The 16,408-nt window shown below is 42.4% G+C and overlaps 1 protein-coding gene across 3 annotated transcripts in view; it reads right to left on the reverse strand.

Annotated features, from left to right (window-relative positions):
* Positions 1-16,408, reverse strand: part of EML2 (EMAP like 2) — a 312,721-nt gene that overhangs the window by 91,254 nt on the left and 205,059 nt on the right. For all 3 annotated transcript variants that reach the window (XM_030218113.1, XM_030218111.1, XM_030218112.1), the window contains one exon: positions 4,667-4,792. In XM_030218113.1, the coding sequence (XP_030073973.1) occupies positions 4,667-4,792 (126 nt within the window). The remainder of the gene's footprint in view (positions 1-4,666; positions 4,793-16,408) is intronic.

Consider the following 16,408-nt stretch of genomic DNA (forward strand, 5'->3'; position numbering starts at 1 on the left):
AGGGGAGGGAAGAGGGGGGGAGGAGGGGAATAGAGACAAGATTGGAGGCATCACGGAATCGTTTGCATGGATAGAAGGACAGGTGAGGGGGGCCTGGATTAGGATTAATGTCTCCCGCGGATAGCAGGAGGAGGAGCAGGAGAGTGCAGAGGAGGGTGGGGGAGGTCGGGCGACGAAAGCGACGAAGACGGGGTGCACTTAGGAGGAATGGTGAAGGGTTAATGGCAGGAAGGAGGTGTTGAAGATTAAGGGCTAGGAAGGAGGAGGGGGACAAGAGAGATGGTGAGGTGGTGAGGGATGGGGGTGAATAGGGTATTGCCGTAGCAGGGCGGGACGGGAGGGAACACAGGTGGGCAATGAGTTCCAGCGGTGGACAGCTGTAAGGGGAGGGGAAAAAGATTAGGAAGGGACAGGGCGATGAAGAGGATGTGGACAGGGGCCATAAGTAGTGATTGCGGTGTAACTGGTGTAGGTGTAGTGACTGAGGTGAAAAGTAGATAGATAGAGCGGAGAGCCGGAGGCTTGGAATTGGAGGGATAGATTGACTGGAAAGCAGGTAGTCAATGGCTGACAAGTTAGCAGGCAGGCAATCCAAACTATATAGAGAGAGGAAAGGTCCCACTTAACTTTCTGAGAAGTTCTGAGAGAAGAGGACATTTCTCTGGTAAGTGACATTATTTTGCTCTATGCTTGGTAACTTAAAGAATGGATTTAAAAGAGGAAGTGTAGGATATTGATAAACAGAATTTAAAAACATAATGAGGCAAACTTTGTTAGCTAGTCTCCATACCCCTTCCCCCATAGTTTTAAAACTTTAATTTTCTGCCACAGCATTAATAGATAGACTCTAGAAGAAACAGCAGGGCCTACTAGTTCAGTAACATATATATTATATATATATAAATAATCAGAACACCTTGTCAGTTCTACTTTTGTTATATTGTGAGCTTGAACTTTAATCCTATTTGAGATAATGTGGGATATAAAATGTCAAATAAATAAAATAAAAATGAGTACGTTTTAATGCCTTTGTATTGTTCCATGGTATGACCACATCAAATACTGTGTGCAGTTCTGGTCACCACAACTCAAAAAAAAAATATGGTGGAATTAGAAAAGGTACGGAGAAGGGCGACAAAAATGATAAAGGGGATGGGACTACTTCCCTATGAAGAAAGGCTAAGCGGCTACGGCTCTTCAGCTTGGAGAAGAGACGGCTGAGGGGAGACATGGTAAAGTCCTATAAAATAATGAGTGGAATTGAACGGGTAGACATGAATCAATTGTTTACCATTTCCAAAAATGGACTGGGGGGCACGCAATGAAGCTACAAAGTAGTAAATTTAAAACGAATCGGAGAAAATATTTCTCCATTCAATGTGTAATTAAACTCTGGAATTCACTGCCAGAGAATGTAGTAAAAGCCGTTAGCTTAGCGGGATTTAAAAAAGGTTTGGATAACTTCTTAAAAGAAAAGTCCATAAGCCATTATTAAAATGGACTTGGGGAATATCCACTGCTTATTTCTAGGATAAGCAGCATAAAATGTACTGTTTTGGGACCTTGCCAGGTACTTGTGACCTGGATTGGCCACTGTTGAAAACAGGATACTGGGCTTGATGGACCTTCGATCTGTCCCAATATGGCAATACTTATGTACCTTGATTTCATATATATTTTTTATGTTTTAAACTTTTTTAGATTACTTCAATGTTCAATATAGAAATTCTTTAGAATAAATCTTTTACCTAACTTTCAAATCTGTGTTCCTTGTCGGACTGAAATGAAGTCCCGTTTTCAGTCAGACAAGGCACACAGATTTGAAAGTTAGGTAGAAGATTTATTCTAAATATTGTTATCAATAGAAATCAAACAAAATAAAACATGGAAAAGAAAATAAGATGATACCTTTTTTATTGGACATAACTTAATACATTTCTTGATTAGCTTTCGAAGGTTGCCCTTCTTCGTCAGATCGGAAATAAGCAAATGTGCTAGCTGACAGTGTATATAAGTGAAAACATTCAAGCATTACTATGACAGTCTGACAGGGTGGGAGGATGGGGGTGGGTAGGAGGTATGCATGGGGACATCAAAGCATATCATTGATATTCTAACAGGATGGGTGTGGATAGGTGAGGGGTGGAGAGAAATACAGCTTTATGGTTTATAATGGGCTAGGAACCCCAGATCCTTGTTAAGTCCTTTCTGTTGGGTGTTAAAATATTCAATCATTCTGACTTCAAAGGTCTTACGTTCTTGTATGGTTTTAAAGTTACCTTTCAGGATTCTCACTGTGAAGTCACTGGTACAGTGTCCTGGTCCTGTAAAATGCTGACCAACAGGGGTGGGAACCCTACTGGCACCAGTATTGTTCATGTGATGTCTATGTAAATTGAATCTTGTCTTAAGCATCTGGCCTGTTTCTCCAATATAGCAATATAGAAAGGACTTAACAAGGATCTGGGGTTCCTAGCCCATTATAAACCATAAAGCTGTATTTCTCTCCACCCCTCACCTATCCACACCCATCCTGTTAGAATATCAATGATATGCTTTGATGTCCCCATGCATACCTCCTACCCACCCCCATCCTCCCACCCTGTCAGACTGTCATAGTAATGCTTGAATGTTTTCACTTATATACACTGTCAGCTAGCACATTTGCTTATTTCCGATCTGACGAAGAAGGGCAACCTTCAAAAGCTAATCAAGAAATGTATTAAGTTATGTCCAATAAAAAAGGTATCATCTTATTTTCTTTTCCATGTTTTATTTTGTTTGATTTCTATTGATAACCTTAAGAGTGGACTAACACGGCTACCACACTCCTCTACTTCTAAATATTGAACATTGAAGTAATCTAAACAAGTTTAAAATGTATAAAAAATATATATATAAAATAAAGACAGATGACGATAAGGGTATGAATTTAATCACCATATGTGGATTGTCACATGGTGTACTACCAGTGAATGAAACTTCTACCTCTGATGGTCTAAAGAATACTACTGTTTAAATATCTGTTGATATACACATATACAGTGACCATATATATAGCTTTACAATAGTATACAGTTGTGATTACTGATTAATGTTTCCAGTTTATGTGGGCATTGTAAGAATACTTATGTACCACCAGGGAAAGGACAAAAAGTCCTGAGCTTATATTTGCAACAGAATTGAAGTGAGTTTCCCAGGGAGACTGTGGGATTTTCTGAATCTAATCTCAGACATCTGGTGGCATAATTTAGATACACAGGGTTCTGCCTGGAGGCAGAGGGTGAAGTAGGTGACCTTCCTGGCTCTATGTTTCTATTACTTACATATTTAATTTTTCATTTACGTTTTTAAAAAAAGGACATTTGTCATCAATATCTTTGCTAATTCTATTCTATTCACTTTTATGCTGCCCGAGTCTCATGCGGTCCGATGCTAACTAGAAGGCCAGCATAAATTATTAGGAGGACAATCACAATAAAGCGTACTAATTAAACAAAGGACTAGATGCTATATATCATGCCTAAAAGATTGGCACAAAAATGAAATTTGCTTAAGCGTATTCTATAAAGTGTGCCTTACTTTAGGCGTACTTTAGAGAATAAGCCTAAATTTCCATGCAGTTTATAGACTACGCCGAGCTCCAGTCTACATGACTAAATTTAGTCACAACCAGTTACGCTAAGTTAAACTTGGTATAAATCCAGAGCCTAAATTACACGCGGAGCAGGTGTATTCTATAACAATGCACAGACTTCAGAAACGCCCAGAACCCACCCATTCCACGCCTACTTTTTAATTATGCGACTTAGAATTTACGTGCAACACATTATAGAACATGCTTAGACAGTTCTGTGAGTAAATTCTAATTCCAATTAGTGCTGATAATTGGTTAACATCCAATTATCGGCGCTGATTAGTTAACAAATTAGCTTATGTGCTTTGTTATGGAATATGCTTCGATTTCCGTGCAGAAAGATATAAATGATTGTTGTCTGATCTGAAGGGGTTAGCTGTTACCAATTGTACCAGCTTGAAAGTGAGTGACCCATGAAAAACATGTTTATATCAAACTCCTTTTACAGCGGAAAATTGGAAATAATGAAGTCAAGGAATGAGTAGGCCCCTTATATTTAAGAAAAGAAAACTAATTGAGGCAAGGAGCTGGAAGCATTCCATTTATGGTCTTAAGCATACAGGCAATTTTAAAAGTTATCCATGCTTGAATAGGTAACTAATTTGAATTAATCAAAACAGGAGCGATCCTGTTATATTTATAAAAAGCAAATATTAATTTAGCCGTAGTATTTTGAAGTAACCAATTTTTAATTAACTTAAATGGAAGCCCGAAATAATGAATTACAGAAGTCCAATTGCATAAATATTAACACTTGAACCAATAGCCTAAAATGATCCCTAGGAAAGTAGGACTTTTTAGATTACAATTGTCTTATCTTAAAGTTCACCTAAACAGGTTATTCACCTGTAGTTCCATATATGACTCCCATCTAAGTCTTTAAACATAATACTGGAATATTCCCTATGATGGCAGTGTTACAGATAAACAGTGGATGAATGGCATTATGGCTTCTAGCTGTGCCATTGGGGACAGTAACAGGATATACCATTGTTACCCAGCCTCATGCCCTGGTGACAGTTCACTTACCTGCACAAGGGAGGTGAAGCCTGATGCCAGGGAGCCCTGCAGCACTGAGTTCCGGGTCGTCCCAACAAAGAGACTCTCCCCCTTCCCTTCAGCAATGGTACGAACTGGCCCAAAAGGTTCAGGGATCTGTGAGCCAGAAAAGACAGAAGGTTGTGTGGCCTAAGAAAATATACAGTATACACAGAAGTTGGAACTAAGGATGCTGGAGCACCTTCTTGCTTAGAACAGGGATTCTGACTTGTATTTTTACACAGGGCTTTCTACATCCCAATTAAGAAACTTTTCTAATTCCTCTGGCAGTGCACTGGCCACTGTAGCCCTCTGCTTACGTTGGTGCAACGTCCAAAAGTAAATATGCAAATATTGTCCCAGTTTTATATCATATATTTTGCTTATGTATTATAAACCATTTTGTTGTGTGCAAGAGAAGCGCTATAGCAAACTGAACAAACAATATCAAAAGTATACACATAATCTATCACTCAAGGCCAGTGCAAAGATATCTTGTATCCTAGGCAAACTATTAATCTTATGCCCTCAAACCTGCTGTTGCCACAAGCATGAACCCAAGCAGGCTTTTTTTTTTATTTTACTGGGAGCTCAGCTCCTGAAGATGGAGGAGGAAGGGCATGTAAGAGTACATGCCTTTCCTCTGAAGAGACATAGGATCAGAATAGGCAGCTGAGCTCCAGAGTGCAGAGGAGGAACAGGTTCAGTCAGTTTCACCCTCAGAGGAAACCAAAAAGCTCTAAGTGCCCTTCCTTCTCCAGCTGAAGAATCTGAGCTCCCAGTAAATTTTTTAAAAAGTTGCTTCCATCCTTCTGCCACCCCCAGAATGACAGCAGTCTAACTACACAGTTTGCTTCATGGAAGCACCTGCCCTGCTTTCACTTTCAAAATTATCTCTAGAAGACCATCTGTACACATTTACACCTGTTAATCTGAGCAGTCCCCCCCCCCCCCCCCCCCCCCCAGTGAAAAATATATGCATTTGTTTTGGAATGCCCCCAGAATTTTACACACATTAGGATTTATGTGCAGATCATTGCAGAATACAATCTGCACGTAAATCCTAATTAAGGCTGATTAACACCAATAATTGGAGCTGATTAATAATTGAGTTGCATGGTTACATATGCTGCCTTGCACGCACAACTTTAGTCACCATTTATAGAATTTATAGCATCTCCCTAAACCTGCTTCTTCTCACTATGGGTAAAGTTGAGGCAGCCTGGACAGAGAAATCATATTAATTTGCTAATTCTGTTTAACTTTGGTTCAGTCCTGTAAAGTGGTAGAATGCCATCTCGTTTTAATTACTCAAATGTCTAGCTTTTGCTAGACTAGAGGTTAGAAAGGTCAGTGAGAAATAAAACTTTCTTTGTCCCTTTTTGAGTGATGGATTGTTAAGGCTGGTTCATAGGTATTATTTACCACATCTGGATGCCATTCAAGCAAAGCATACTGGACAGTCTCGAAGGGATCAGAAAGCAGGCAGTTTTAAAAGATTAGGCTGAATGCTGTTTAGAGAGAAGGAAATAGGTGATAATTTAGATTCTGTCTTATAAGGAATTCTGATTTCTGCTTATTTTAAAATATGTTTTATTCTGTTTAATTAATAAGTTCTATTTCTTCCTGTAAAATATCTTTTCAATTCAGTGTTACATCTTTGTCTGACTTTTCAAGTGAGATTTCCTACAGTTTAAGAGGTCATCTGGTTTGAATTATCCACAGTCCTATGAAGCTAAAGGTGAAAGAGGTCAGGAAAAGTCAAGTCTTTTCCTTGATAGATTATAGCTAAGTGTAGGACTGGCCTCCTGAAAGTAATAACAAACCATGTCTGTGTGCCATTAAGCAAGATTAGCCCCTTAATGAACCCAGTTAGCATTATGTGAATAATAATAAAATGCAGGAGATAGGTGCCACATTGTCTAGTTTGAGAGGCCCCAGGTCGTAGGTCAGTTTAGGAAATATCTGAAACCTATGTAACTGATATTTTGAGTAAATGTGTAGAGATAATTAGTTCAAGACAGGGTAATCAATCTATTCCTTACCATCTGGTGACAAAGGGGGGCTAGAGGGGTTTAGGACAATATATAAATGAGAACAGAAGCAGCTTACGTTAGAAGAGAAGGAGACGAGAGACAGAGACACAAGACACAGAGAGCTGAAGAAAAGGAGAGGTCTAGCGCTGATGTCCTACTTTGTTTGCTGGCAAATAAAGAAGACTTCTCTCTCATTCTGGTGTGTGGTGTTTGACTCCTGAAGTACCACAGATTCTGCTAACAATAGTGGTAATTCCTGCATCAAAGTTATACATGTAGTGGCACTATGCACTTAAAAAAAAAAAAAAGCTACCTACACAGAGGGAACAGTCATTTTCTAAAAGCACATTTCTAAAGATAAAACACTGTTTTACAGTTGGAAATGGCTTAGGGTAATTTTGTACATGAAACGGAGGCATGTTATAAAATCACCTGGACTTTACACAATTAAATTATGCACGAAGGAATATCCTATATAATAAAAAGCACCTCCAACGTTCTGAAGCTGACTCCGTGAAAGTGAAGCCTTGAAGCATTCGTGCTCCTGCTGTATCCATCTCCTGAATTGACGTCACGTACTTCCGGGTTTGTCACAAACAGCAGTGACCAATCACTGGAAGGGAACGCTGCAGAGTTGCCAGGCCACGGAACATGACGTCACATGCATGAGGGTGTCGTCGTCCCTCCCTCCCTCCCAGTTCCAGGCCCCCTCCCTCCAAATTTTAGAAGTCATCTTCACTTACCAAGTTGGGGTTACTGCGGCCGTCAGCAGCGGTAAAAGGCATGCAGGCTCAGCCCTTCTCTCTCTCAGCTCTGGTCCCGCCCTCATTTCCTGTTTCCACAAGGGCGGGACCAGAGCTGAGAGAGAGAAGGGCTGAGCCTGCATGCCTTTTACCGCTGCTGACGGCCGCAGTAACCCCAACTTGGTAAGTAAAGATGACTTCTAAAATTTGGAGGGAGGGGTGCTGGAACTGGGAGGGAGGAAGGGAGGGATGATGACCCTGGAACTGGGAGGGAGGGGGGACCCTGAAACTCAGAGGGAGGGAGGGGGGGACGACCCTGGACCGCGGAGGGAGGGGGGGCCCATGGCACACACTCTCATTCTCACACACACAGTCTCTCTCTCACACAGACACTCGCACCCAGACTCACTCTCTCTCTGTCACACACACACACTCGCATATTCACTCTCTCTCACACAGTCACTCTCTCAAACGTACACACTCCGAGGAAAACCTTGCTAGCGCCCGTTTCATTTGTGTCAGAAACGGGCCTTTTTTTACTAGTAAGAATGTAAAAATAGCCATACTGGGTCAGACCAATGGTCCGTCTAAGGTCACAAGTACCTGGCAGAAACCCAAATAGTAGCAATGTTTCACGCTACCAATCCCAGGGCAAGCAGTGGCTTCCCCCATGTCCATCTCAATAACAGACTATGGACTTTTCCTCCAGGAACTTGTCTAAACCTTTTTTAAACCCATATGCTAACCACTGTTACCACATCCTCCGGCAACAAGTTCAAGAGCTTAACTATTCTTTGAGTGAAAAAATAAATTTTTCCTCCTATTAAAAGTATTTCCAAGTAATTTCATTGAGTGTCCCCTGGTCTTTGTACTTTTTGAAAGAGTGAAAAATCAATTCACTTTTACCCATTCTACACCACTCGGCATTTTGTAGACCTTAATCATATCCCCCCCCCCCCCCCCCCCCCCCCCCCCCCACCAGCCATCACTGAGTTTTTTTTAATTCCGCTATCAGGCTCATTTTCGAAAGAGAAGGACGTCCGTCTTTCGACACAAACCGAAAGATGGGCGTCCTTCTCACAGGGTCATCCAAATCGAAAGCCGCTTTTGGACGTCCCCAACTGCTTTCCATTGCAGGGACGGACAAAGTTCAAGGGGGCATATCGGTGGCAAAGCAAAAGCGGGACTTCGGCATGCCTAACACATGGACTTCCTCGACCCATAATGGAAAATAAAAGGGCGTCCCTGACGAGCACTTGAATGACTTTACCTGGTCCTGTTTTTCTTACGACCAAGGCACAAAAAGGTGGCCAAAATGACCAGATGACCACCAGAGAGAATCGGGGATGACCTCCCCTTACTCCCTCAGTGGTCACTAACCCCCTCCCACCCTCAAAAACATCTTTAAAAATATTGATTGCCAGCCTCTATGCCAGCCTCAGAGGTCATACTCAGGTCCATCACAGCAGTATGCAGGTCCCTGGAGCAATTTTAGTGGGTGCAGTGCACTTCGGGCAGGCGTACTCAGGCCCATCCCCCTCCTGTTACATTTGTGGAGGAAACAGCGAGCTCTCCAAAACCCACCAGAAACCCACTGTACCCACATCTAGGTGCCCCCCTTCACCTGTAAGGGCTGTGGTAGTGGTGTACAGTTGTGGGTAGTGGGTTTTAGAGGGGGTTGGGGGGGACTCAGCAAACAAGGTAAGGAAGTTATGTTCTTGGGAGCATTTTATGAAGTCCACTGCAGTGCCCCCTAGGGTGCCCAGTTGGTGTCCTAGCATGTCAGGGGAACCAGTGCACTACCAATGCTGGCTCCTCCCATGACCAAAGGGCTTGCATTTGGTCATTTCTGAGATGGGCGTCCTTGGTTTCCATTATCACTGAAAATCAGAAACGACCAAGTCTAGGGACGACCATCTCTAAGGATGACCTAAATTTCAAGATTTGGGCGTCCCCGACCGTATTATCAAAATGAAAGATGGACGTCCATCTTGTTTCGATAATACGAGTTTCCCCGCCCACTCCATCGGGACGTTTTGCGAGGACGTCCTCAACACTAGTAAAAAAGGCCCGTTTCCGAAACAAATGAAACAGGCGCTAGCATGTGGTTTTTTGTTTGTGTTTTTGTTTTTCCGTTTGATATTAAGGGTTATAAATGTTTTTTAAAAAGGCAAAGAGTTTGTGTGTGTGTGAGTTAGAAAGGTCATGTGTGTGACAGAGAAAGATTGTGTGTGTGTGCGTGGAAGTGATAGAGAGTGTGTCAAAGTTGTTGTGTAGGGTTGAGTAAGTGTGTGTGTGTGTGTGTGTGTGTGTGTGGAGTTTATTGTATGTGTGTCTACCAATGTTTCAGGGAGGGGGTTGGCTGTTGGGCTGCAGTGTGGTTTTCTGAGAGGTGGAGGTTTCTAGTTAGTTTGTGGGTTGGGGGGGGGGCTGTCGTGAGGAAACAGGGACGGTGGTGTTTTTTGTTGTTTTTTTTTCAAACGTAAATCCCAGGAACCGAATGCTTCATGCTTTGACGGGGAGAGGAGGAGCGTGGAACGCTCATAGGTGGCAAGTAGTAATCGGGTGCTTCAGGCTTTCACGGGGAGAGGGGCAAAACGTACCGGAGCATGTACTCGTACCTGGGCAGAAGCTGCAGCCCCGCATTCTGAGGGCTTTTCCCACCCCAGCACTGGCTCTGCAAGGATCTCAGTCGGACTACTGTGCTGTGCCTTCTCCGCCCCGCCGTCGACGTCATCGCGTTTTGATGCAAGGGCGGAGCTACAGTTCCCTCTAATAGGTAACTGTTAGTGTTCTGCCCTCGACGTCATCACGTTGTGACGCGAGGGCGGGGCATACAGACATGGTGAGTTGGATGGGCTTCACCACCACAATCCTTTCCCTTCAGAAGTGACGTCAGAGGGCTTCAGAACGTTGAGGTTGCGTTTTATATAGTACATTAGGTTAAATAGCACTGGTACCAGTACAGATCCCTGCGGCACTCTATTCACATTCCTCAACTGAGAGAAATGGCCATTTAACACTAACCTCTGTTTTCTGTCCAATAACTTATTCCTAATCCAGAGACAGACATTGCCTCCTATCCCATGACTTTTTAAATTTTCTCAGGAGTCTCATGAGGGACTTTGTCAAACGCTTTCTGAGAATCTAGATACATTACATCAACAGGCTCACCTTTATCCACACCTTCAAAGAAATAAAGCAAATTGGTGAGGCAAGACTTCCTTTGGCTGAACCCACGCCAACTCTGTCCCATTAAACCATGCTTGTCTACGGGTTCTGTAATTTTACTCTTTGTAACAGTTTCCACTATTTTGCCCAGAACGGTACCTCATGAAAGACTCCAGAGGAAATTGGAAAGTCATGGGATAGGAGGTAGTGTCCTATTGTGGATTAAAAACTGGTTAAAGATAGAAAACAGAGAGTAGGGTTAAGTGGTCAGTATTCTCAAGGGAGAAGGGTAGACAGTGGGGCTCCCCAGGGGTCTCTGCTGGGACCGCTGCTTAACATATTTATAAATGATATAGAGATGGGAGTAACTAGTGAAGTAAACATACTGACGACAAAGTTATTCAAAGTTGTTAAATCGCAAGAGGATTGTGAAAAATTACAAGAGGACCTTACGAGACTGGGAGACTGGCATCTAAATGGCAGATGACTTTTAATGTGATCAAGTGCACAATGATAAATGTGGGAAAGAGGAACCCAAATTATAGTTATGTAATGCAAGGTTCCACATTAGGAGTCACAGGAAAGGGATCTATGCATCATCATTGATGATACGTTGAAACCCTCTGCTCAGTGTGCGGCAGCCGCTAAGAAAGAAAATAGAATGTTAGGTATTATTAGGAAAGGAATGGAAAACAAAAATGAGTATGTTATAATGCCTTTGTATCGCTCCATGGTGTGACTACACCTCAAATATTGTGTTCAATCCTGGTCACTGCATCTCAAGAAAAAAAAAAAAAAAGATATATTGAAATTAGAAAAGGTACAGAGAAGGGCAATGAAAATGATAAAAGGGGATGGGACGACTTCTCTATTAGGAAAGGCTAAAGCGACTAAGGCTCTTCAGCTTGGAGAAAAGATAGTTGAGGGGAGATATAATAGAGGTCTATAAAATAATGAGTGGAGTGGAACGGGTAGACGTGAATTGCTTATTTACTCTATCCAAAAATACTAGGACTAGGGGGCATGAAGTGAAGCTAGAAAGTAGTAAATTTAAAACAAATTGGAGAAAATATTTCTTCATTCAGTGTGTAATTAATCTCTGGAAGTCGTTGCCAGAGAATGTAGTAAAAGCAGTTAGCTTAGTGGGGTTTTAAAAAAAGGTTTGGATGGCTTCCTAAAGGAAAGGTTCATAGACCACTATTAAAATGTACTTGGGGAAAATCCACTGCTTATTTCTAGAATAAAAAGCATAAAATGTATTGTACTGTTTTGGGATCTTGCCAGGTACTTGTGACCTGGATTGGCCACTGTTGGAAATAGGATGCTGGGCTTGATGGACCTTCGGTCTGTTCCAGTATGGCAATAATTATGTACTTATGTACTAACTGAAGTCAGGCTTAACGGTCTGTAATTTCCTGGATCACCCCTGGAACCCATTTTTTTAAAAATTGGTGTTACAAGGTCACGTGATGCTATGCACAGGAGCAGATGCTAGACGAACTGCTCCTGCCTTCTCCTCAAGAATCGCGTTAAGAAACTCACTCTAAAGCCTTTTTTTGATTGTTACCTGCGAGAGGAAAGATCTCTGAAAAGACAGGGGACCTAATAATCATCGACTCTGATGCTAATGGCGACTAAATCAACGAGGAAAGAGAAGGACAAGAGTCGACTGACTGAGGACAAGATGGCGGCACCGGCGAGCCCGGGAACATCAGCGGTTGGATCCGCATGGGCCGCCGAGATAGTGGGCGAAGTCACTCAAGCCTTAGAAGCCATTTTAGAGAAAAAGCTCAGCTCTTTGGACACTAAATTAGAATCGCTACATAGCAGTGTAACTCAAATTCAGCTGGATATGGCGACTTATCAACAGCGAGCCAGCGATACTGAAGATCGAGTTGGTATTTTAGAAACTGAAGTAAGTCAGCTGAAAAAAACACTTGCCTCATATGATGAAAAGCTCGAGGACTTAGAAAACAGGTCCAGACTAAATAATCTTCATATTGTGGGTCTGGCTGAGGGGCAAGGAGACCGTGACTTGACCAGATATTTAGAAACATGGCTGGCAGATGAACTTGAGTTACCGGAGACACTGGGCCTGCTAAAAATCGAGAGAGCGCATCGCTTGGGTCAAAAGCAGACAGTGGATGGCAGACCACGAGTGGTCATATGTAAAATCCTTAACTTTGCTCATAAGAATGCGATTTTACAAGCCTTGAGAAGCGGAAAAGAGCTGCACAGTGGGAACTGCAAAGTATTATGTTTTCAAGATTACTCGGCAGCAGTGGCAGCACAAAGAAAAAAGTTTTCACCAGTCTGCTCTGAGCTCATCAGCCGGAAAGTCAAATTTGCACTGCTATACCCGGCAAAATTGAGAGTTAATTATCACTCGGGCACAAAGCTGTTTAATTCAGTGGAGGAAGCAAAACTTTTTGTACAACAGATGGAAACGGGACAGTAATGCTGGTGATATGCTGCGTTGTTACAGAATCTGAGATTGAAAATCACTTAGAAGGAGACTGGACACAGGTAATTGTTCCATCGAGGAATCCCGTAAAGTTTGAATATAGTGCTATACACTGTGCCTCTTCGGTGAAAACATGAGAGGCGGGAGCTCTATTACGTGATACTGCACTAATACAATTTGTTAATGAGAAGAGCTGAGAGACCAGGTTTATACCAACAAGTTATTTGTGTTTTGATATGTGGCGGTCATCGAGGTCATAACGAACACTGTGGGAGTACCGGATTATAACTTGGACAAACGCAGGTGAAAAGATATGACGAATGCTGGAAATCTGGACTATTTAAACAATATCTTAACAACTGAGGACGGCACTGTTACTTATCAACCCTGGTAAAAACGACAGAAGTAAAGGCGAACTGTAGATAATTATTTCATGTATAGTATAATGTGGGGGGGTTAACATACCTGATAGAGGTTGATACGGGATGGTCAGAAGGGAATGAATATGTAACTAGGAAGATAATAAAGATTTAAGCTCATTCTGGTTATGTATAGTAGGACGGGTATGGTTGAATGGATGGAAGCATAGATTAATGTTGTTTGATGGGGAACATACATCAGTAACGCCAAAACGTCAATGGGTGAGTAATTGAGAGGCGGATAGGCCATAAATGAGGGGAGGAGGGGTGTCGAAAGTGACCCGATTCCTTAGGGAACGGAAGGGACAAGGAGGGGGGAACTGGGATGGGACGAGAGGAGGGGGATATTGGGCTAAGAAAGGGGTCGGGTGGGTGGGGATTAACTCATTCTGCACTATACATGCGACTATTGAAGCTTGCAGGAGACTGGTACTCATGAGAGGGAGGCTGGAGGCTGGGCTGGCTTCTCTCAAAAAGAATAGATGAGCCGGAGATAGATTGGCTGGACACTGGAGGGAAACAGATTAAGGTAGCTTCTTGGAATGTAGGAGGTATACACTCCCCCATCAAGCGTTCCAAGATTTTGCGGCATCTTAAGCGTCTTGGAGTAGATATAGCGATGCTGCGAGAAACGCATTTATCAGATGTTGAACACACCAAATTGGCTAAGTGGTGGGTTGCAGATTGTGCGGCAACTGCGGCCCTTGGTCGAAAAGGGGGGGTGGCAATACTTTTTAGAAAAGGGATAGCAGTCCAGGTGCACAAAACGATAAAAGATCCGGAAGGCAGGTTTGTTTTCTGCATTGTTACTCTAAATAGACATAATTTTGGGTAGCATTTATGCTCCTAATATACTAGATTTAAAATTCTATAAGAAGTTACTTAAGCAGATCACGCAGCTAGAAACATTGCCCATGTTGCTAGGAGGAGATTTTAACATGACCTGGGATCCTATACTAGACAGATCGCATCCCCCAACCGATTTACGATGGATAAGCACTAGGGGCTTACCGGATCTATGCACAACGCTCGAGCTAATTGATGTCTGGAGGACACTGCATCCACTAGACAAAGAATACACACATCAATCTAGAGCACATGGCACCTCTGCCAGAATTGACTACTTGCTTGCATCCCGCACACTATTAACAGACATTATCGAGGCACATACAGATCCTTGTGTTATATCGGATCACTCGGTGATCTGAATGTGCTGGACTGGAGGAGGGGAAGAAGAGAAATTAAACGGTTGGACGTTTCCGACATACTTGCTCAGGGACACACGGTTTGGGGAACATTTACAAGCTAAGTGGACCAAGTATAAACATTTTAATGAGGGCTCGGTTGCTAGTACCACTAACTTCTGGCTGCAAAAGCAGTATTAAGAGGTGAAATAATAAGTTATGTGACACAATATAAACGTGCAAGAGACAGAGAAATCATGCGGCTTGAAAAGTGGCTAGTTAAATTGAATAGACAATATGGTTTAACCCCATGTAATAAGATTAGACAAGAGGTGATGGAACTACAAACAACTTTGAACTCCCTATTACATGATAGAGAACTGAAATCTCATGCCTATTATCGGTTTCAACTATATAGGCATGGGAACAAGGGAGGCAAATACCTAGGCTAGACTTATAGCATCTAAATATGCTTCCAGAAATGTAACAGCTATTAAAAACATGAAGGGGAATTATCTTCACTCTAACTGAGAGATTCGATTAGCGTTCCAGACATATTATCAAAGTCTTTATAAGGCGTCAGAACAAGAGGGACTTTCGGGTGAGCTATATTTAGAAGGGGTTCAGGCCCCTAAACTACAAACTAGGGATTGTACCCAACTGAATGCTAGAATTAGTGCTGATGAGGTGGCCTGGGTAATAGCTCAGAGCAAATCGGGTAAAGCCCCTGGTCCAGATGGATATAAAGCAGAATTTTACAAGTTGATGGGAGACTCGGTGGTCCCTACCTTGGTTAAAGTGTTTAATGAATGGATGGAAAATGGTAAGATGCCAGATCACTTAAATTTGGCCCGGATAGTGGTGTTTCCTAAACCTAAAAGAGATGAAAAGCTGGTAACCTCTTATAGACCCATCTCATTACTTAACCAAGAAGCAAAATTATTTGCCAAAATTTTAGCAAATAGATTGGGACGGGTACTACCTCATCTTATCCACACAGCTAAGGTAGGATTTGTACAAGGTAGATCTGTCACCAAAAATTTGAGGAGTATTTTGGCATCATTGGAAGGATTGGGTCACTCCCATACACAGGCATTAATGATAAGTTTCGACGCTGAAAAAGCGTTTGATAGAGTGGAGTGGTCCTTTCTGTACTCGGTGCTAGAGAAATACGGATTTCAGGGTAACTTTGTGCAAGCGATCAGAGCATTGTATTACTTACCTAGAGCACAGGTGCTGGTAAATGGAAATATATCGGGTGAAATCCAGATTAGTAGGGGTACTAGACAAGGGTGCCCATTGTCACCTCTACTCTTTGCGCTGCAATTAGACCCTTTAATTAGAGACATATATGACTGTGCAACGATTCCTGGGGTACAACTTAGAAATCAAGAATTTAAGCTTGCTGCGTTTGCGGATGACCTACTGGTGGTCATCACGAAACCGAAGGAGACCCTGCAGAATCTATTAGAGGTATTTCGTGAATACGGAGACTATTCGGGCTTTAAACTAAACATAGACAAGTCCGAAGCTCTTGCGATAAATCTCGACATCCAAACTATTTGGCCGGATGGATTTCCTTTGAAACGGGCGAGTAATTTTTTTACATACCTGGGGATTATGCTACCGTCTAGACCGAGGGAGCTCTATACTTTAAATGTTACAAGACTACTGGAACAGACAACTCAGCAGTTAGACTCATGGGGCACCTTAACA

The sequence above is a fragment of the Microcaecilia unicolor genome, chromosome 11 (assembly GCF_901765095.1).
Source record: "Microcaecilia unicolor chromosome 11, aMicUni1.1, whole genome shotgun sequence".
Taxonomy (NCBI): Eukaryota; Metazoa; Chordata; class Amphibia; order Gymnophiona; family Siphonopidae; genus Microcaecilia; species Microcaecilia unicolor.